Source organism: Medicago truncatula, chromosome 7 (assembly GCF_003473485.1).
Source record: "Medicago truncatula cultivar Jemalong A17 chromosome 7, MtrunA17r5.0-ANR, whole genome shotgun sequence".
Taxonomy (NCBI): Eukaryota; Viridiplantae; Streptophyta; class Magnoliopsida; order Fabales; family Fabaceae; genus Medicago; species Medicago truncatula.
Genome location: NC_053048.1, coordinates 42768339 through 42791060, shown reverse-complemented (window position 1 = coordinate 42791060; position 22722 = coordinate 42768339). Strand labels below are relative to the sequence as shown.

General features: G+C 32.3%; 1 protein-coding gene and 1 long non-coding RNA gene across 4 annotated transcripts; both read right to left on the bottom strand.

Annotated features, from left to right (window-relative positions):
* Positions 1-372: 372 nt before the first annotated feature.
* LOC11414828 (DNA topoisomerase 2-binding protein 1) lies at positions 373-22689 on the bottom strand. Of its 3 annotated transcripts, none has more exons than XM_039827705.1 (10): positions 22261-22689; positions 22123-22165; positions 21302-21426; positions 20988-21095; positions 19834-19978; positions 19663-19754; positions 18552-18645; positions 17868-18354; positions 17502-17644; positions 373-1161 (listed from the first exon to the last, which is right to left on the bottom strand). In XM_039827705.1, the coding sequence occupies exons 1-10, from the start codon at positions 22438-22440 to the stop codon at positions 629-631; spliced, it is 1950 nt and encodes a 649-aa protein (XP_039683639.1). In that variant the 5' UTR covers positions 22441-22689; the 3' UTR covers positions 373-628. The 3 variants fall into 3 exon arrangements, with proteins under 3 accessions (XP_039683639.1, XP_003625106.2, XP_039683640.1); XM_003625058.4 differs by lacking the exon at positions 373-1161 and adding an exon at positions 16400-17205 and having other exon boundaries at positions 22261-22683; XM_039827706.1 differs by lacking the exons at positions 373-1161; positions 21302-21426 and adding an exon at positions 16400-17205 and having other exon boundaries at positions 22261-22337.
* On the bottom strand, positions 1839-2604 carry LOC11433807 (uncharacterized). Its single transcript, XR_005643049.1, has 2 exons — positions 2342-2604; positions 1839-2135 (listed from the first exon to the last, which is right to left on the bottom strand). It is a non-coding gene; the product is annotated as an uncharacterized lncRNA (long non-coding RNA).
* Positions 22690-22722: the final 33 nt, after the last annotated feature.

The following is a 22722-nucleotide window of genomic DNA, read 5'->3' as shown; positions in this document are numbered from 1 at the left end:
AAGGGAAGACAATCATGGTTGTCCAAGTGAAGGACTGTAGAAAACATGACTTTATGCAATTGCAATGCGTTTTTGTGGATCATTCAGATTTTCATCCCAATGTGTTGACGGTTCCCTAAAAACCAAACATATCGTCATGACAATTTTTTTTAAACATTTTTTAATTCAAAAAATATATATTTTCCTGTCGTCAATGTTACTTTTCAAACAAAAAAAAAAACTTGAGTATCTAGTGGTCATTTGCATCAGACTATGTCAGTTCAATTCTAAACATGAAAAGGTCTTGAGACGTGAAAATGAAAAGATACTTCAAATAAACATATTCGATATTAAAATGAGTTAAATTAAACGAGTTAACATTGCGACTAATTATAAATAAAAAAGATAAACTACAATATTTCTTAATCACAAAATCCCATGTGATTTATCAACTATAAATTAGTCGATCATAAATTAAAAATAAAATAAAAATTTACGTAATATTTCTTGATCACAAAATCCGAATTGAACTCTCACAGTTCATATTTCATTTTCTTAGCAGTCTCGTTGAGCACCTCCTGTTCTTCAGGTTGATTATTACCACTCCATGCCCTCTTTGAATATGGAGCTCATCAGAATCAGACACTTTTCACACAAACTTAGAAACAAATTTTGCAACATCGGGATCAGTCTTATCACCAGGAAACTTCAAAATCATCCCCTTGAAGTGGTTCTCAATGTTTTCTTTTCTAACCGGATCATTCAAGTACGTAACAAAGTTACAACGACAACTCTCTTTTGCAATGTCACCAAACGCCTCCATTGCTTTCTTAAATCCCATCTCATGATGCTTAGAGATGGCAGCTATTCCCTTAGACTTACAATCCTCCTCATAAAGCTTATACGCCTCAATCTTCAACTCATTTTTAGGCTTTTGGTATCCATAAAGAGGACCTAACTTTTCCCTCAAGTCATCGTGGATTCTTACATACTCCATCTCCATCTCCTTTTGTCGTCTCTTTAATTCCACAATCTCGAAGCAAACACGCGTGCGAGCTAGCCTACGAGAAGCAGCATAATCAACCAGCACTTGTGCTAAGTCAACATGAGCTTTTGTCAATTCCTTCTTTTCTAGATTCTTCTTTTTTATCCTATCGGATACCTCCACCAACTTTTTCTGACCTGAACCATTCAAACAATTAATAAAGTCGACGAATTGGCAGAAATCATAAGGCTATTAGTTCATCATTCTCTACTAAACCACTCAAAATTTGAAAGTTTTTTCTATTTTTTTCTTTAATCTCATCCCACCAAAACCCTCCCCTCCCTTCCCCTCCAAACTCCCAAAAAAGACTACGTCACCTAAATTTAAGAACTTAGAAAACAATTAATCTATGAACTTCAAAAAAGCATATTCAAAAACTATTTAAGTAAAACCTAATAGATAACCAAAAAGTAGACACAGAACACAGATTTATGACTAAACATGATAACAAACCTTTTGGAAAAACAATATCATATGCATTGTACCGTTGAAGAACATGGACTTGTTTTTTTTCGCGATCACAATCTTCAAGCCAAGAGGTTTTAACAGCGTAATAGACACCTCTAGCAACAGTTCTCGCCACATCCTCCCTTTCCCTGTAAAAACACAAATGCATGAAAAGATAAATCATAAATATAAGAAAAGGAATATGGTTTGCCAAATTAAATCCATAGGAAAGCCACATTTCTGAAACTAACATCCAGGAATCATCTACATTGATACAGCTAGAAAAGTAACAAATAAATTCAGAGAAACTACAAAATTTAGAGACGTTATGAGTATCCATTAAATTTATTCTTAATATCAGAATAGACTTACATTTCTGTTGGATTCCCGACTACTATGTGCGTCAACTTATCATTTAAATACAAGCATTGGGAACCTCCACCTTTACTTAGCTTCTCCATTTAAGAAGCTTCAAAACCAACAAGTGATATTCTGCAATCTGCTAAATACCGGTCATTGTCATCAGACTCAGAATCATTGGTCACAATTCATTGCTGGTCTGTAATGAATGGAGGTGCTTCAGCATCTGCCTCTTTAACAAATAATGGAACATTTGAAGATAAAGATCCACTCTGAACAGGGTAGGACTCCTCATTCAGACATGCTATCCATATAAAAATACGGAAAAAAAATAAAAAATAATCAACCAGTCATTAGCCAAGCTTATTTATGGTAACAGTGAAAATCTATCAAGAAAGTAAGTGCAAGAAATTAAAGAATAACGGAAACATACTCTAAAAAAAAAGTCATATTGTTTAGTTCAAAACCCAAAAGGTACCACAACATATAGCCTTAAATCATGAAAGTTACCTCTTTGAGCAATAGATTCATCAAACCATTTCACTGTCACAATATTAATATGGCTCCAATCTTTTGCCTGTCACCTTCGGGAGCGTAAGAACAGTCAAGAACACAAATACAGTATTCACCACATTCAAACCTCAATAACAGATCTTTGAATTGAAATACTGAATTATTCAGTCAAAGAGGATCAGACGCACAAAAAAATAAGAACAAAATGTTCATACTTTTTCACTGATCCCAACAATTTGGGATATAAACCAAGCAAAAAATGAAATGAAGACCAACGAAAAATGTTTGTTGTAACCAACGGCGCGTAAAGGAATAAACTTATGATTTTGCCACTTGTACTGCATTATTTACCACCACTTATGATTTTGCCACTAAGATGTACAATGATTGACACTTACATTTTACATATTCAAGTAGATAAGGTTTTCACTCTGACCCTTTACTAATTTTATAATACCATAAAATAATACAACCAGTGAACTAACATAAGCTTCAAATTAGAAATGAAATCCATCTTTAGTTCAAGATAAATCAAACACCGAAAACATCATCATTTTAACATAATGAGCCTAAAAGATTTGTACTGCTAGCCAAAAGTAGAGTTAATTAATGCCAAATATGACCAGAATCTTTCTCCCTTGGACTAGATGTTTTTTACATTGATTTTAAAAGGTGTATATCATAGTTAAGAATAATATAAAAACAGAGAACAAAAATTCATGTACCAGACGACCTTGTACTCTGGAGCCAAAACATTTTTCACAATGACAATATCGCTCATTAATTCATCTATCTTAACCTGCAGGGGGAGTGAAGGATAAAATACCAAGAGAAATAACTGAAAACTTATGAGCGTTTCAATAAAAGTGGGAGGGAATAAAAGCCCAAGTAGTCTTGGACTTGTCAACCATATGGAGAAGAATATGCCTAAGGGTGTGTTTGCGAGTAGGATTTTAGAGGGTTTTGGAGGGTGTTAAGTCTATATTTTAATATATATTTGATATTTTTCAAAATATTAAAAGAACAATATGATACATATATGAGAATATAATATCATGTTATTCTTTTAAAAAAAATTAAAATACCCTTCAAAAAGCAACTTGCGACACGCCGTAAGAGTATTGGAACATGCAAACATGGACAATCAAAGCCAGAGGCAAGTATTTTGATAGCATCCATAGTAAAGCAGCAAGCGAAGGCTTGTTTAGGCAGAGGAAACGCCTTATACCTGTGTGGATGAGCATGGAAACGTTCTATACGACTTGAGGGAAACCCATTTAACGAGGATCGTTTTATCAACACCAAGGACCTTGTTAAGTCTTCAGACCCGAGGGGTTTGTTAGGTAATCTTTAAGATTTACTTGTGCTTATATTTGATTTGACGATTTATTTACTGATTTCGTTGTTTTCTCGTTTGAAGTTAACATGGCTGGACTACAAGAAAAGCTGAAGAAACTAAGTATGAAGCCTGGAGTTTGGTCGACTGGGTCAAAGAGGAAGGACCCTCGCGGTCTCAACGCGCTCTTGGCTAGGGCTACAGGCTCATCTTCTCAGGTCGGCTCTCCTGCTGCTACAGCCGTTGGCCCACAACTCGACCGGTTTGGGTAGTCTCAACATATGGTGATGGATATTGATGACCAGTCTGTGACGAAGAAGTAAGGGTTGAGATAGGTAAGTCTGTGCAAGTGGAGGAGGATGTCCTTAAAACACCCGATGGAGTGGTGCTCACTTTGCCGAGTGTGTGGACAAACTCAGGGAAGTTGGGCCTCAGTTGAGCACCTCAGATTCCTCAGTAGCACAGACATTGTATGGTGTCCGAAAGATGATTCAATTATTTCATTTTCTCTCAAATTATTAATGGTATCAATGTCGTGTTCAATTTTATAATTTGTGTCTGCATATTTGTATAGTGTTGTGTCCAGTGTTCGTGTGTATACTACACATAACACAATTGTTTCGATATTGCTATTTCACATCATAATGCACAGTGATAATAAGGAATACATACCAATCATGTTACAGCCTTTGGATTTAAGTTCTTCATATCTATGCTGAAAAACAAAAACAACAACAAGTCAACAACATCAACATCATATCCTATCGGAGAGTGATATTGATGATCATGCGTAAGAAATTTGAAATGGAAAATTGAAATTACAATTACGTACATGATTACGGCAAGAAATGATATGAAAATCGTTTTCAGAGTTGTGGGAAGGATCAACCCCGATGTGAATTTTAGAACAATTACTTTGTTCAAGCAAAGTGCTTATGAAAATAAGCAGTTTCTAAGCAAGATGATTATAACATAAAGTTGTTATGAGAAGAGAGAATAATGGAGAGAATTATTGTGTAATGTGAATAATGCTTATTAGTTATCAAGTTCACAATTACAAAGCCTTTTATAGGCAAAATGGTTACTTGCTTGTTATGCAAGTTAACTCTCTAACTAATAGGACAAATTAAAAACAAACTTAACCAAATTACTTACAAGCAGTTATTATTAATACACTAATACCCCCCTTTAATCAAAACTGTCTAATATCAAAAACACCAAGTTCCTTCCTCAAGAATTCAAATCTGTCAAACTTCACTGCCTTTTTAAAGCCATAAGCAAGTTGCAGTTCCGTGGAGCAATAGTGCAGCTCAATCATTCCATTAGTCACCTGCTCTCTAATGAAATGGAATCTGGTCTCAATGTGTTTACTCCTGCCATGTGATATTGGATTCTTTGCAATTTTCAGTGTTAGAGGCTTCATCACTGAATCCAGCCATAGTGCTTGACAAGTAGAAAAAGTTCCAGCTATGTACTCTGCTTCACATGATGAGAGTGCAGTGACTGGTTGCTTCTTTGTGCACCATGAGATTGCAGCATCATTGAATTTGAACACATAACCTGAAGTGTTTCTCCTATCAGTTAGGTCTCCACACCAATCACTATCAGAGTATCCTATGAGTTCATTCACTTTTTACTTTGAGCTACATAAGAAAATAACAGACCAAAATCTATGGTGCCCTTTATGTATCTAAGAATCCTCTTTGCAGCTATCAGATGAGATTTCCTTGGATCATGCATGAACTTGCTAATTACAAGCACTGAGTAACATATATCTGGCCTGCTGTTACATAGATATCTCAGAGATCCCACAATTTGTCTGAACATTGTGGAATCCACTTTTTCTTCTTCAATACACTCATCCAGCTTTGAGTTTGTCTCTGATGGATTTGAAACTGTATTGCAGCTCTTCATTTCAAATTTATCAAGCAATTCACCAATGTATTTTTGTTGATACATCACTATCCCAGCCTTCAATTTCACAAATTCCATTCATAAGAAGAATGAAAGCTCACCAAGATCAATCATCTCAAACTCCAGCTTCAATTTCTATTTAACCTTCACAATCTCTGATATTGAGCTACCAGTGATGAGTAAATCATCAACATACAGACAAATTATAACAGTTCCTCCATCACTAAGCTTCTGAACATATACTCCAAACTCAACTGAACACTTTCTATAGCCTATTTGAATTAAAACTTGATCAATTTTCTTGTTCCATGTTCTGGGAGCCTGTTTTAATCCATATAGTGCTTTATGAAGTTTATACACCATATTTTCTTTCCCATCAATTTCAAAACCTGGTGGTTGTGACACAAACACTACCTCTTCTAGTGGACCATTTAGAAATGTTGACTTTACATCTAAATGATAGAGTGACCATTCACACTTGCAAGCAATAACAATTACTAACCTCACAGTTTCAATTCTAGCAACTGGAGCAAACACTTCATTATAGTCTATGCCTTGCTTCTGAAGAAATCATCTAGCCACCAATCTTGCTTTGTGCTTAGAAACTTGTCCATGAGAGTTCAATTTCACTTTGAATACCCATTTGACATCAATCTTCTTTTTCTTGTCTGGCAAATTAACTAGCTCCCAGGTTTGATTTCTCTCAATTGACTGTAGTTCTTCAATCATAGCACTTTTCCAAACATCAGTTTTCAATGCTTCTTTGTAATTAATTGGTTCAACATCTGATAATAATGCAAAGTGAATGAGATCACCTTCTGATAGATCTTGCTGGTACTAGGATTTCCTCTTGATCATCTGCAATCACTTCATGATCCATTTCACCTTCTGATTCATCACTTGAATCAGGGTATATGTAGCTTTGCTTGATTTCACTACTATACTCAGGTTCACTTTCCCATTTCCACTTCTCAGCTTCATTCACAATTACATATCTACTAATGTGAACCTTTTCAGTAAAAGGATTATAGAGTTTGTATGCACCAGTGGGATGATACCCTATAAGTATCATGATTTCACTCTTATCTTCTAATTTACTTCTTCTAACATCTGGTATATGTTTATAACATAAAGAGCCAAATACCTTGAAGTGCTTCAAACTGGGCTTCCTTCCACACCAAGCTTCTTCTAGCACCTTCAACTTTAGCTTCTTAGTAGGACATTTGTTTAGAATGTAAGCAGCAGTAGTCACTGCTTCACCCCAAAACTTGTGTGGAAAATTCTTCTGCTTAAGCATGCTCCTTGTCATGTTTAGCAGAGTCCTGTTTCTTCTTTCTGCAAGCCCATCATGTTGAGGTCTATATGGAGCAGTTACTTCATGAACAATTCCTTGACTTGTGCAGAAAGCTTCAAATTCCTTTGATGTATACTCACCTCCACCATCTGTTCTCAAAATCTTAATAGATTTATCACTTTCATTTTCTACTGAGATTTTGAATCTTTTGAATATTTCTAAAGCTTCACTTTTAAGCTTAATAGTATACAACCAAATCATTCTTGTGAATTCATCAATAAAGCTAATGAAATACTTACTGCCACCAAGAGAAGGTACTTCAAAAGGGCCATAAATATTTGAATGAACAACTTGTAGTGCTTCACTTGCTCTTTTAGGTGCATCAGATAAAAATGGTAATCTACTTTGCTTACTCTTCACAAATATTTCACATATGGATTTCTTTATATTCAACTATGGTAAGCTATGCACTAAATCTTTAGAGTTCAATTCACTAAGACTTCTAAAATTTAGGGGACCATACCTCAAATGCCACAATGCTTCAACATCTTCACTGATAGTTGTAGACATACACAACATCTTATCACTTGATATGTTGCATCTATAGGTTCTATTTTTTGACAAAGTAGATTTCAAAACCAGATTCTTCTTTGGATCAAACAGTTTTAATGAATCACCTTTAATTGAAACTGAGAATCCTTTCTCCACTAATTGACCTATGCTCATCATATTACATTTGATATATGGAATATAGAACACATCTTCCATTATCACTTTACCACCAAAATTTCTCCTCATCACTATATTACCACTACCTTCTGATGCAAGTTTCCTGTTGTCAGCCAACTTGATACTTGTTTTCTTACTAGCATCAAAATTTGTTAACCACTCTCGATGAGCTGTCATATGATTAGAACACCTAGAATCAAGGTACCATTCTTCACCTTTCGTCCTATCTTCATATGTAGCAGCCATCAACAACACTGCATCAGGGTCACCTTCATGAGCAATATTGGCTTCTTCAGTCTTCTGATCTTTCTTGAACCAACATTCATCAGCAAAATGGCCAAATTTTTCACAATTATAGCACTGAACTTTACTCTTGTCAAAATCCCTCTTTTTGTTCTGATTTTTTTTCCAAAACTTCCTCTTTTATAAGATTCAGTTTTGTTCTCAGGTTTGAATTTTGCATTATTGGACCAGTTTGTTTTACCTCTTCCCTTCTTGAAATTCTTAAAATTTCCCTCTTTCTTGGTTGTTTGAACCTGAAGAGCTTGCTGAACTAATCTTTTTGAACTTCTATCAGTCAGCAACAGTTCATGTGCTTCAAGAGAACTCTGCAATTCTTCAACCTTCATAGTCTTCAAATCCTTTGCTTCTTGGATTGCTACCACTATGAAGTCAAACTTTTGACTTAGATGTTTTCACCACAATTCTTCATCAAATTCACAATTTCAATCATCTTTAAGAAGTAATCACTCACCTTCTGATCTTCTTCCATTTGCATCATTTCATACTTCCTTCTATATGATTGCAGCTTAACTTGTTTCACCTTTTCTCCCCCATTATGATAATTCTCCAGAATATCTCATGCTTCTTTGGATCTAGTGGCTTTTGAAATCTTCTCAAAATGTTGATTATCAACATTTTGTTGAATGTAGAACAGAGCTTTACAATCTTTCTTCTTGTTTTCTTTGTAAGCTGCTCTCTGCACATCAGTGGAATTTGCAGGAGATTCCTCAAACCCATTATGCACAAGATCACTCACATCTTGCGCACCAAACAATGATCTCATCAAATCACTCCATCGTTCCCAATTCTTGCCATCAAGAATTAAGATGTTTGATCCAAAACCGTTTGTGTTATAAATAAGCAGTTTCTAAGCAAGATGATTATAACAGAAAGTTGTTATGAGAAGAGAGAATAATGGAGAGAATTATTGTGTAATGTGAATAATGCTCATTAGTTATGAAGTTCACAATTACAAAGCCTTTTATAGGCAAAATGGTTACTTGCTTGTTATGCAAGTTAACTCTCTAACTAATAGAAAAAATTAAAAACAAACTTAACCAAATTAGTTACAAGCAGTTATTATTAATACACTGATAAATTCCAGCACCGTTGTCTTTAAGCGCCTTGTGAACGGCATCAAAATCATCATGTGGAATTAGCCTTCGTGATATCATCATGGTTAACCCTTCAAATAACTTCGACATCTTCTTCTCTATATCTCTTGATTTTGTGACGTATTTTGATTTGAATTAGGTTTTGACAATATAGAATACGAGTTTAAGTTAAAAAAGCGGGAATGGTAAGTTTGTTATGCAAGTGGCGCTGCTGGTGCAAGGTATAGGTATAAGGGAGCAGTGATGCTATATGCCTCGTTGATTTGCACGACCGTGTTAATGGTTTGCTTCATTATCTCTTTTGAGTCTTATTGGACATTTGTTAACAAAACCAAAAGTATGATATATATATATATATATTAGTATGAGTTTTATATCGAGAACTATGATTTTTAAACTTTTAAAAATTTGAATCCACCACTTTTCATCATTTTTCAACATCGTATTTCTATTTTTATTCTCTTAATCAAATACGGGCATTCTTTAACATTTTCTTTATCTTTTTATGCAAAATTTCTTTTAAACGTAAAAAATATAAAAATTCATATTTAATTTATTAGAGAATATGTATGTTCATTTGGCCTTGTGAACCACATCGAAATCATGAGAGAAGATTGATAAACAAATTAGACGGTGACCCACGCGTTGCGAGGGTGTCGAACTCCTTTTCTATTTTTTTATTGTTAGAATTGTACTTTAAGTATTTTTCATTGTTAGTGGTTATTTTTATTTTTGAAATATTGAATTGCAATAATTATAAAAATGGAGATGAGAGAATTTGTTATAAATATGAGTAGTAGATGATTAAGAGTGTGGTAACCTTAATGTTATTTAAATGATACTTAATTTATTTATTTAAATGATTATAAAAATAATTAGAAAAAATAAAATAATTTCCTATATCTTTTTTTATTTACATAAATGATACTACTTAATTTGGAATGGATGACTTTCCTTCAATTTTTTTTTTGAATGGATGCCAAAAATATATAAAATAAATAATCAATTAAGTATATACTCCCTTCGTTCCAAATTACTATGTCATTCTAACAAATGCACATGGATTAAAAAATCTAATTAAAGTGTCAAGTTATTTTTTACATTCTAAAAGTACCCTCATTGACATATATTCATTGGTTTAACAAAATGAATAAATGTCATATACATAGTGCAATGTATTAATAAATTGTGAGTAGTTTCCAAAGGTGGTTACCATTGATTTAGTAAAATGAATAAAGGGTTAATAGGTCTTTACATAGCAGAATCTCTGAGGTGGCACTTACGTGGCTTTTACTTTTTATTTTTCATTTTTTTTTTGCTTGCCACGCGTAAAATATAGTTTACACGTCATTTATATTTAAAAAAATTAAAAAATAAAATAAAAACGAAAATATTTTTTTAAAAAAATATGAAAATTAATATTCAAATTTGAAAAAATTCAATTAAAAAAATCGAATAAAATTTTTTTTTTTTCAAAAATTAAAAAACATTCAGATTCTTTTAGAAATAAAAAAGTATTTTAATTTTTTCTAAAAAAAAAGTTCTGGAAAATATTTAATTTTTAAAAATCTGGATATAAATTTTTTTAAATTCCAATTATATAATCTGAAAAAAAAAATTATATTTTATTTATTTTTTTATAAAATCTTGAAATATTGTTCCAGAATTTAAATCAAAATCAAAATCTTTATTTCAGTTTTTTTTCTTTCAAAAAATTTAAATTTAGAAATCAATTCAGATTTTTTTTCGACAGTTTAATTTCTGAATTTTTATGAATATTTTTCGAAAATAAAAAAAATCACATTGTTTTTGTAATTAGGAACATTTAAAAAAAAATTATGGAACTTAATTTTCAAAATAAAAAATTAGACAATATTATATTTTTCGAAGTTTTTATATTTGGATATTTTAGAATCTTTTTCATAATTATTTTAATTCATTTTATGTAATTTTTCATAATTATCTTGAAATATTGTTCCAGAATTTAAATCAAAATTAAAATCTTAATTTCAGTTTTTTTTTTTCAAAAAATTTCAGGTGGATTCTAGGGTGAGGGAGCAATTAAATCCCTCACCGGTGTACCACTTATATTTTATCATTAGATCTATTAAAAAAATTCAATGGTTGATTTATTGAAAATAAAAAAATAACACCAAATTCTTCTCCACACAATCCTCACTCTTTTTTATTATGATAGTTTCCTTTACCATGTCTGGCATCTTCTTTCAAACGTGGATGAAACAAATTTCATGGAGGTTCTTGAATTTATTTATTTTTTTCAATTTTTGAGACCCATATTTTTCATGAAGGTTTCCTTTAATCTTATGTTCTGTTCTGGGTTTCTTCTCTCTTGTCTATGTTTGATGAGTTTTACTTCTGATGACCAAGGAAGCTACACATAAACCCATGGATAACAACATAAAAGAACAAAAAAATTATGGCCATGGAAACAACTTTTCAGTTGAAAATCACAAAAGAAATAAAACTAGTTTTGCTTGGAGATCTTTTCGAAACGAAACATCGCAATTTCCGTTTTGAGAATGTAGAGGTCGGTATCCTTGACAAATTGATGTGTCCGGATTGTTGCATAAACTTAATTCAGTAAAGGAAAACGAAAATCGAATTCAACGGCTAACATTGAAATTGAATACATAGAAATTTCTTCCGGTGTAATTTTTCATTCCTGAATTTCCAGTTCTGTTTAAGATTTAAGTCTAATAATGATAATTAAGCATTGAGTGAAGGTTTTGCTGCAACAAACAAAAGAGAGCAAAAATTGGATGCGAGAAGACATAAGTGTTATTTTTTTATTTCCAATAAATCTCAACCATTGAATTTTTTTAAAAGATCTAATGGTAAAATATAAGTGGTACACCGATGAGGGACTTAATTGCTCCTTAATCCTAGAATCCACCAAAATTTTATATTCTGGAAAATAATATATATTTTTCTGAAAAAAAAATTTAAAAAGAAAAATTCTGGAAAAAAAATTATTTTGAAAAAGGTTGTTTAGACTTTTTATTCCATAATTTTTATATTGAAAAAAAAATCTGAACTTTTTTAATTTCAAATATTTTTTTATTTTGAAAATTATTTTTTTCAATTTTTTAAAATTTTCGAAAATTAATTTTCTGATTTTTTTAATTATATTTTATTTTTTTAATTAAATATGATGTGTTAAATGAATTATACATGTGGCCAATGAAAAATAAAAATGAAATATCCACATCAGCGCCACGTAAGAGATTCTGCTGAGTCATAGGGGTCAGGGGGCAATCCTGAAGAATCTTTATTTTACAAAGACGAAATCTAAAAAAAAATTACAGAGGGCAAATCCAAAAGTACCTTATATTACAGGGGGTAAAACTCTATTAACCCATGAATAAATATTCATTATAAGTACATTGTTCGTGAGCAAATAAAATGAATGAATGAAATAATTGCTAGGGTCGGAGTTCGAATCCCGAACACCCCACTTATTCATCTTATAAGGTGAATTCTAGCCACTAGATTACCTGGAAAAAAAAATTGCTTAATAACATTGGTAAAACAAAGCAATATATATTAATAATTAAAGGGACAAAATTGGAAAAATAATACGAAATATATCACAAAATGTCATATTTTAAAACTTTATTTTTTTTTTAATGACATATAAATTGAAACAGAAGAGTAGTTTTGTTAGGAATTACCTCATATATCTAGCTTAAATGATACTTCAATTTGTAAGGAAGGTTTAACTCATTCTAAAATTAATCAATTACCTCAAATATCTAACTTGTTGGAATTCAGATGTAGTCTTTGTATGTTTGTCGTCGATGATCCTTTGCTATTACATGCATGATGCATATAATAACCATTATGTTATCGATGTGTAATGAGAATCTCACCAAGTTCTAAAGCACGTCCTCATGGACACATTATTTAATTCGTGCAATATTTTTTGTTTACAACCATCTTCAAACACCACTTTAATATATGCTTCCTAATGCGTTTAGCAGATGAATAAATTTATATATTACCGTGAAATGAAATTGTGCATAAAATTTATAGGTAATATGATTTTTAGTTGTAGTTTTTTTTTATTTTTTAAATGCTGAAATGAAATATAAATTACCACCGCAAAAAAGGTTTTACGGCACAAGATGTACTAGAAAAACACTACAAAGTCAATACACTCACAAGTTCTCAACATATAGCACAAGGACCCAAAAACAAAGCAATAACTATGAAACAGTATGAAGGCGCCGAAGAGGATTAAGCCACTGGTGGTGATAGTCGAACTCGAGTGTAGGATATGCCGCTTTCAACCACCAAAAAGACTGAAACTTGACTTTATCACATAATATTTCCATGTTATCCTATTTGTTTTGAAATATACGCTTGTTTCTTTCTTTTCAAATAATCCACACAATTGAACCAGATAACTCGATATATTTTTGAATTAGCCAAAGAGAAATCAAAGCCCAAAAACTTCCATAAAAACCACATCGAAAGAGCAAATGGTCAACATCTTCATCCATGTCACACCCACTTGTACACCGAAGATCATTATGTTGATTGACTCCTCTTCTGAATAATTATCCTTTGTTGGAATACGGTTGAGGAGAAGCTGCGAACCAAAAATATTAACTTTGAGAGGAACCATCTTATATCAAAGAATATCATAGTTGCGTATAGGAACATCTCTAATTGCAGATGACAAAAATTGGTAAGTGTTGCTCACCTCCTTTTCGAAAGGTGCAACTGCCAAATCCATCTATCCTCCACACCATCCGCAAAATAGTAGAGAAAACCAATGCCTTACACTCCCTCACCTGATCTTCCTCCCAAACAAACAACCTCCGACGCCACTTCCACGCCTCACCATTCACATCCCTCCCTAGATGAAACATTTCTGAAACAGTGACAAATTTATTTTCAGATAAATCAAACAGCCTATTGAAACAAGAATGTAAAGTAACACCATCCACCCAAAGATCCATCCAGAGAAGAGTCAAATCCATCCCCCACCTTCCTCATAGATTTTGAGTTGCAGTTAGATATGGAGAATGACATATTTTTTTCAAAACGTGAAAGATGTGAATGTAGTCCTTTTATGCTCCATACAATCTAAAGAAATACCACCAACACATTTTCTAAGACACGCATCTTTCATCACCTTCTCCTTATCTGGATAAAGTTAATATGTATACCACCAAGTTAATATAGGACCTATATATTTTGGTGAGATATATATTAATTTCAATCAATAGAAAAGAGTATGTTGAGATAAGTGTTAAAAGAGTGTTTTCTTAACATTATTCATACAATCTATTATATTAAAATCTCTCGAGGTAACAAAAACTTATTGGATTCAAAAGCTCAAGTAACATGCATTGAAGTTTGACGCTCATAAAAAAAAAACAGTGGAATGAAGAAGGATAAAGACACCACGTAAAAAAAAAAACATCAAGCCAAAATGCCAAATGAAGAACTCATAAAAGAGACCAAGGTACAGAAAGAGCTACATAAGCAAGTATATATGATATTTATTCAATTCTAATATTGTTACGGATTATGAACTGATGAAAAAAATATCCGTAGGAGATATAAACAAAAAGGCTACACTGCACCTGAATTCATGCGATAGCTTCAAATCGAAACCACAGCAATACCAAAAACTCACACCACATGGTAGTTATTGAACTTTAATTGATTACATTTTTTTTTGCATATATGATTGTAAATGATGCAATGAAGATGTATTGTACAATTTAGTTACTGTGCAGGTAATCATGTACTACCTCCGTCCCTAAATATAAGAGTCTTTTGTTAAAATTGCGGAGATTAAGAAAGTTTGTTGTAGTATTAAATTTGTATATAATTACTATTGTTTTTACAATTTTATCCTTAAGAGAGAGTTAATTTATATTTTCAATATAATATTTATTGTTGATTGAAGAAAAAAATGCAAAATAAATAAGGGTATGTTGGTAAAGAAATAATTAATGTTCTTGGAAATACCAAAATGCTCTTATAAAAAGGGACAAATTATTTTTTCAAAAAGGTCTTATAATTAGGGACGGAGGTAGTATATTGAAAGTTGAAAAGCAAGTCAGCTTGAATAACTGAAGATTGGTGTTAGAAGAATGAGAAGCACTCCCTCCGTCCTAAATTATAAGGAAAAAAAAAACGCATTTTATTTGTCCCAAATTATAAGAAAAAAGACCAACTTTCATCATATTTAATTATGTTTTTTCAAAAAATTATCTTTTCCAAAGGAAAATAAAATGCAAAGTGCATTCAATTTGCTCTCTTTTTTATTTTCTCTATAATCAACTACTAATGAAAATTGTTTTTACATCTTCCTATAAAAGTTATTTCAAAGATAACACAAAAAATTATGTTACAAACTACTATGTTTTAGTTTTTTTAATAAGTGTGATTTTTTTCTTTCTTTCTTATAATATGGGATGGAGGAAGTATATAATAACCAATGAAATGAATGGAGAACCCATTCTACGATTCTAAGGGTAACAACTTGGATTTTAGATGATGTGGAACAAATTTGATTACTTGGCCAATAGAATGATTAGGTGTCAACAAAATAGTTTGGGGTCTAATTTAATAAATATAATAGCTGTCTTATATTTTCATAAAGATTAAAGAGATTTAAATATATTATTCATATCATGTTCAATATGTCTTTTTTTTTTTTTTTTTTTTTTTTATACAAGTAGCTTAGTAGTTAAAATTCATTTTTTAAAATGAATAAAGTGTGGTGTTTGGAGTTCGAATCTCAACCTTTATATATAGCAATAAATTTTCCATGTCAATTAAGCTATGCTCACATAAACATGTTTAATATTTTAAAATCACATAAACATGTCTTTACTTCCAAGGAAAATGATTTTGGCCACAATCAAGTGTTTTTGGAAAATCATCGGTCTAAATGGCCACAATGCGCTTATATTTTAAAATATACATACAAAAAACTCATCTGAAAATAATACACACATATATGATTATATTTCCCTTTGACTCACTCTTGTGGATCATTCAGATTTTCATCTCTCGGAGCTTTTAGAATAGCATGTGTTGACTGTTCCCTAAGACCATCTCCAATGGGAGGGTCTCAAACATATCATCCCGACAATTATCAAATATTATTTTTTTAACATTTTTAATTCAAAATATATATATTTTCATATCGTCATTAAAAGTTAATAGGTGTACTTTTCAAACAAAAAAAAAGTGTGTACCTAATTGTATCACTCTATGTCGGTTCAATTCTAGACATGAAAAGGTGTCGAAAAAAGATACTTCAAATAAACATATTCAATATTAGAACGAGTTAAACTAAAAGAGTTAAAATTGCAACTAAAAAAAAATCAACGATAATATTTTCATAATCACAAAATCCCTTGTGATTTATCAACTACAAATTAGTCAATCATAAATTAAAAAAATTAACGATAATATTTCTCTTAATCACAAAATCCCTTGTGATTTATCAACTACAAATTAATCATAAATTAAAAAAAATTAACGATAATAATTCTTGATCACAAAATATTTCATTTTATTGCTCACGGTTCATATTTCATTTTCTTAGCAGTCCCGTTGTGCACCTCCTGTTCTTCGGGCTGATCAATACCACTTCGTGCCCTCTTTGAATATGGAGGCTTATCAGAATCAGACACTTCACACACAAACTTATAAACAAATTTTGCACCATTGGGATCAATCTCATCACCAGGAAACCTCAAAATCATCCCCTTGAAGTGGTTTTCAATGTTTTCCTTTCTAACCGGATCATTCAAGTACGTAACAAAGTTACGACGACAGCTCTCTTTCGCAATGTCACCAAACGCCTCCATTGCTTTCTTAAATCCCATCTCATGATGCTTAGAGATGGCAACTATTCCCTTAGACTTACAATCCTCCTCGTAAAGTTTATAAGCCTCAATCTTCAACTCATTTTTAGGCTTTTGGTATCCATAAAGAGGACCTAACTTTGCCCTCAAGTAATCGTCGATTCTTACATATTCCATCTCCATCTCCTTTTGTCGTCTCTTTAATTCCGCAATCTCGGAAGCAGCATAGTCAACCAACACTTCTGCTAAGTCAACATGAGCTATTGTCAATTCCTTCTCTTCTAGATTCTTCTTTTTTATCCTATCGGATGCCTCCACCAACTTTTTCTGACCTGAACCATTCAAACACTTAATAAAGTCGACGAAGTGGCAGAAATCATAAGGGCTATTAATTTGTCATTCTCTACTAAACCACTCAAAAAATTTGAAAGTTTTTTCTATTTTTTTCTTTAATCTCATCCCTCCAAACTCCTAAAGAAGACTAGGTTACCTAAATTTAAGAACTTAGAAAACAATTAAACTATGAACTTCAAAGAAGCATATTCAAAAACTATTTAAGAAAAACCTAATAGATAACCAAAAAGTAGACACATAACACAAAGATTTATGACTAAACATGATAACACACCTTTTGGAAAAAGAATATCATATGCACTGTACCGTTGTAGAACATGGACTTGTTTTTTTTCGCGATCACAATCCTCAAGCCAAGAGGTTTTAACAGCGTAATTGACACCTAGAGCAACAGTTCTCACTACATCCTCCCTTTCCCTGTAAAAACACAAATGCAGGAGAAGATAAATCATAAATATAGGAAAAAGAATATGGTTTGCCAAATTAAATTCATAGGAAAGCCACATTTCTGAAACTAACATCCAGAAATCGTCTACATTGATACAGCTAGAAAACTAACAAATAAATTCAGAGAAACTACAAAATTTAGAGATATTATAAGTATCCATTAAATTTATTCTTAATATCAGAATAGACTTACACTTCTGTTGGATTCCCGATTACTATGTGTGTCAACTTATCATTTAAATACAAGCATTGGGAGCCTCCACCTTTACGCACCATATTACTTAGCTTCTCCATTTCAGAAGCTTCAAAACCAACAAGTGATATTCTGCAATCTGCTAAATACCGGTCATCGTCATCAGATTCAGAAACATTGGCCACAGCTCGATTAAAGTTCAATTCATTGCTGGTCTGTAATGGAGGTGCTTCAGCATCTGCCTCTTTAACAAATAATGGAACATTAGAAACAGACAACATATGTTTTGACTGTGTAGCGGCAGGATCTACATTTAAAGACTTGGCGCAATGAACTAGTATATTTGAATCTGCGGCTCTTGAGGATGAACCAGATTGCATTTTCCCAATATCCTTTTCCTGACTATGCTCCGCTGTTGAGTTCCTAGTCACCTTACGTGACAATAAAGATCCACTCTGAACAGGGTAGGACTCCTCATTCAGACATGCTATCCATATAAAAATACGAAAAATAAAAACCAACCAGTCAGCCAAGCATATGTATGGTAACAGTGAAAATTTATCAAGAAAATAAGTGTAAGGAAATGAAAGAATAACGGAAACAAACTCTAAAAAATGAAGTCATATTGTGTAGTTCAAAACCCAAAAGGTACCACAACATACAGCATTAAAGCATGAGAGTTACCTCTTTGAGCAATAGATTCATCAAACCATTTCATTGTCACAATATTAATATGTCCCCAAAGTTTTGCCATCTTATGCTTATCACCTTCAGGAGCGTAAGAACAGTCAAGAACACAAATATTTACCACGTTCAAACCTCAATAACAAATCTTTGAATTGAAATACTTAATTATTCAGTCAGAGAGGATCAGACGCACAGAAAATAAGAACAAAACATTCATACTTTTTCACTGATTGTAAGTACAGAAGGGATACTAATGCAAGGCAGTGCAGTAGAAGACAGCACACTGAGACAAGCAAAATTCAAAATAACACCTTACAAAACAAATATATAAAAACCTGTCTGCACAAAAGGTTCACTAATACAGATCCTGTTAAACAAAATTTCAACTTTAATTTGCCAGCTAATGTAGAAAAAAGATTTAAGCCATCAGAAACTTCACTTCAGACTGGTAGAAAACATATATAAATAGATGCAATTCATACTAACAGATTAAGAATAAACAACAAATACTTGAATACCACCAAGTATCAATGCATCAAAGCGTGTAATCCCGAATTCTTGCCTAAATGAATCCTAGTTATTATTACCAGTTTAAACTCGACGTTCACTAATACAGAATCTACAGATTAAACTCAACGTTCACTAATACAAAATCTACAGATACTATAAAACATAATTTGAACTTCAATTTTAACAGATAGTGTGGAAAAAAATAAATCAGAAAATTCGTTTCAGACTGCTGGAAATACATATAAATAGATGTCATTCATTCTAACAGATAAGAATAAACATAACAAATAGTTGAATACTGTCATGTATCAATACATCAAAGCAGGTAATCCTGAATTCTTGTAAAAATGAATTTCAGTTCCTAACTATTTAAACTCAATATTTAGTCAGGTGAGGTATGGATGACGATGTGCTCTAAGAGTTAATAGACTAATAGTCAATAATATTTAGTCAGGTGATTATTAATAAGTGCGAACAAGGGTAAGCTTACAGTCTCAAGAAGCAGATATTATCATTTGTGCCAGATAAGGAAAATACTAATGCAGACATGGGACTCTAGCAAGAAGTTAATGTACTGATAGAATTATCAAAAGGATATATTAGAAATCAAATGTGTGCACTTCTTTGTCAGTTCTGCAGAGTATTTTCCACCATTTTGTAGAATAAGCTTTTCCATCTCTTTGCGCTTATCTAAAAAAATTCAGCAAATTAGCATCTAACAGAGAAGCATTCTATTATGACCAATACTAATAGACATGTAATTTACAACCTGCTTGGATTCCAGTCACACAGATCTTTAACCCAGAGAAAGGAAGAAACATATATGACTCTTGAGGAACAACTTGATGCTCATCTGAGCATTGCTTTAACCATTCATAACTAACTATTGGTTTCTTCAGGACATTCAAAGCCCACTGCCAGACATCACATGGTGTATATTAGATTATCATAAAAATAAATATAACAATTAAAATCTCCTCAGAGATTGGATAAGTGTGGAATTGGTTTACTAAACTATCATGCAAGCAAAACAAACAACTTTAATATTTGCAATACGAAGATGAACTTATTAGTGGTCATCTAGATGCAGGATTAAGATGTATCCAAACCCGAAACTAAATGAGAAAGACCAAGAAACAAAACATATGAGCTCCATAGAGTCATATTAGCCACCACAAATCTCCAACAATTAGAGATGAAAACCAACAAGAAAAAAAACAAAAAACAAAAAAGTGAAGGCCAATGAAAAACGTTTGTTGTAGCCAACAATGTTTTTTTTTTTTTAGAGATTGTACTGCAAATATTATATTGCTTCTTTTTCGGTTATGTATAACACCGAGATGTACAATGATTGACACTTACATTATACGTATTCAAGTAGATAAAGATTTTCACTCTGATCCTTTACTAATTTTACAATACCATAAAATAATACAGCCAGTGAACTAACATAAGCTTCAAATTAGAAATGAAATCCATCTTTAGTTCAAGATAAATCGAACAGTGAAAACATCATCTTTAACGTAATTGCGGAGAGAGTAAAGCATGTAACATACTAAAAACAGTTCTAAATACAAACATTGTAATCAGCCTAAAATATTTATACTACCACCTAAACTACTAGCCAAAAGTAGAGCTAATTAACGCCAACCATAACCAGAATCTTCCTCCCTTGAACTAGATGCTTTTTAGATTGATTTTAACATGCATGACTGCTTATAATTCCCTAAGTGTTTTTATGTGATACGTTAAGGGATAGGATAATAATGTGCAACAGAGAATATAACATATAACCTAACTAGGAATATGAATAAAACAGAGGGAAGGACGAAAGGAAATACCAACTAGCCTGAACAATAAAAAAGTGTATATCCTAGCTAAGAATAATATAAAAACATAGAACAAAAACATCATGTACCAGACCTTGTACTCTGGAGCCCAAACATTTTTCACAATGACAGAGTTTAAATCTGATGACGGTGTAGTGTGTAGAGCTCCCCCCATTTCAATCATTAATTCATCTATCTTAACCTGCAGGTCACATACAGTAATACTTTCAATTTAGAGGGTTTTGGAGGGGAAAGTTTTAGAGTGCCAAGTCTATATTTTAATATATGAGAATATGCTATCATGTTGTTCTTTTAAAAAAAATAAAAAATACATTTCAAAAACCAACTTAGCCCTCCAAAACCCTTCAAAAAGCAAGTTGCAAACATGGACAAAAAACCACACAGTACCATCTGATCTGCATCAAAGCCATAGGCGAGTATTTTGACAGCCTCCATAGTTAAGCAGCAAGTGAAGGCTGCTTGTCTAGGCAGAGGTCTTCCTTCTTTAGCACATTGAAGAACACATCTATAACCTACTCAATGATAAAAGAAACAAAACTGAGGAACAACAACTACCTCAACTTTCACTATGAAAATCAACCATAAGTGCACGTGTATATACACGTAGAGTGTGGCTATATACATAGAGTGTGGCTGTGTTTGAGAATATATAGATCATCACTGAATGCTTAACCTTATCAAATTGCAAAAATGAAAGTTGAACGCTCTAATTGTTCAGTCTAAACTAAAATAAAGAAATCTATCATGAGAAAATTCTTCCCACCAATTTGACATCTCTTTTTTCTCCAATTTTCTTCCTGGATCATGCAAAAGTGTGTAGGATCTTTACCAGTTGTTTCCTACATAACAACAAAACTTCATATGGAAGACATGTCCATCACACCGATCTCAGTAGCACGGACATTCTATTGCTCAAAGCATGTATGGTGTCCGAGACATGTAAATGTCTGACCCCGATGACCCCGAAACAACACTACACTGACACATGTCTTATATTTAACTATTTCATTTTCTCTAATTATTAACATGTAGTCACACTAAATTGGTTCTATTTTCTCAAATTATTAGTGGTGTCGGCATGTTTGACAAGTGTTCGGTGTATACTTAACAGGTTGTTGTTTCAAAATTATGCATCAAAAATAGAACATCAATCAGATTTTGATAGCAATAATAACAAAAAAAAAAATCCTTAATTAACAAATACATACCGATCATCTTGCAGCCTTTGGATTTTAAATCTTGAAATTTATACTGAAAATCAAATAACAAAACATCAAAAAATGCAAAAAATCAGATAGTGGAATTGAAGTGATAATCGTTGTAAAAGAAACGAAGAAATGACGTACATGTTGACGGCAAGAAATGATGTGGTAATCATTTTCACCGTTGCGGGAAAGATCAAAACCGATGTGAACTTGACCGCCGTTCTCTTCAACAGCCTTGAGAACAGTGTCAAATTCATGAGGTGGAAATAAGTGTCGCGATATGAAAACGTTAAACCCGTCGAATAACTTCGACGTCTTCATCTTCTCTCTATCTCTCTATCTAATCACAGAACAAGAATGAGAATTACAGAAGCTTGATCTTGAAACCCTATGAATGAATGGAACAGAAGAAACCCTAGATGCGTTTCATTCGAGAATTTTGAAGCAGAGAATGTTTAGAAATGTTGAGAAGATGAGAAACGTTTGAGGGAGTGCCGAGTGAGTGAGAAATGTTGGAGCGAACATGAGATCAAAAAATACGCGCGTCCTTTCTATGGGTCTGTTTGGTATAACGCTTTTTTAATTTCTAGCTTATGTATTATA

Excerpts from the sequence above, each read along its gene's own strand:
- LOC11414828 (XM_003625058.4), bottom strand. The coding sequence starts at position 22,440 with ATGAAGACGTCGAAGTTATTCGACGGGTTTAACGTTTTCATATCGCGA. Across the intron at positions 22,166-22,260 it reads TCATTTCTTGCCGTCAACAT|TATAAATTTCAAGATTTAAA; the intron begins GTACGTCATTTC and ends TTTGATTTTCAG. Across the intron at positions 19,755-19,833 it reads TGTGACTGGAATCCAAGCAG|ATAAGCGCAAAGAGATGGAA; the intron begins GTTGTAAATTAC and ends GAATTTTTTTAG.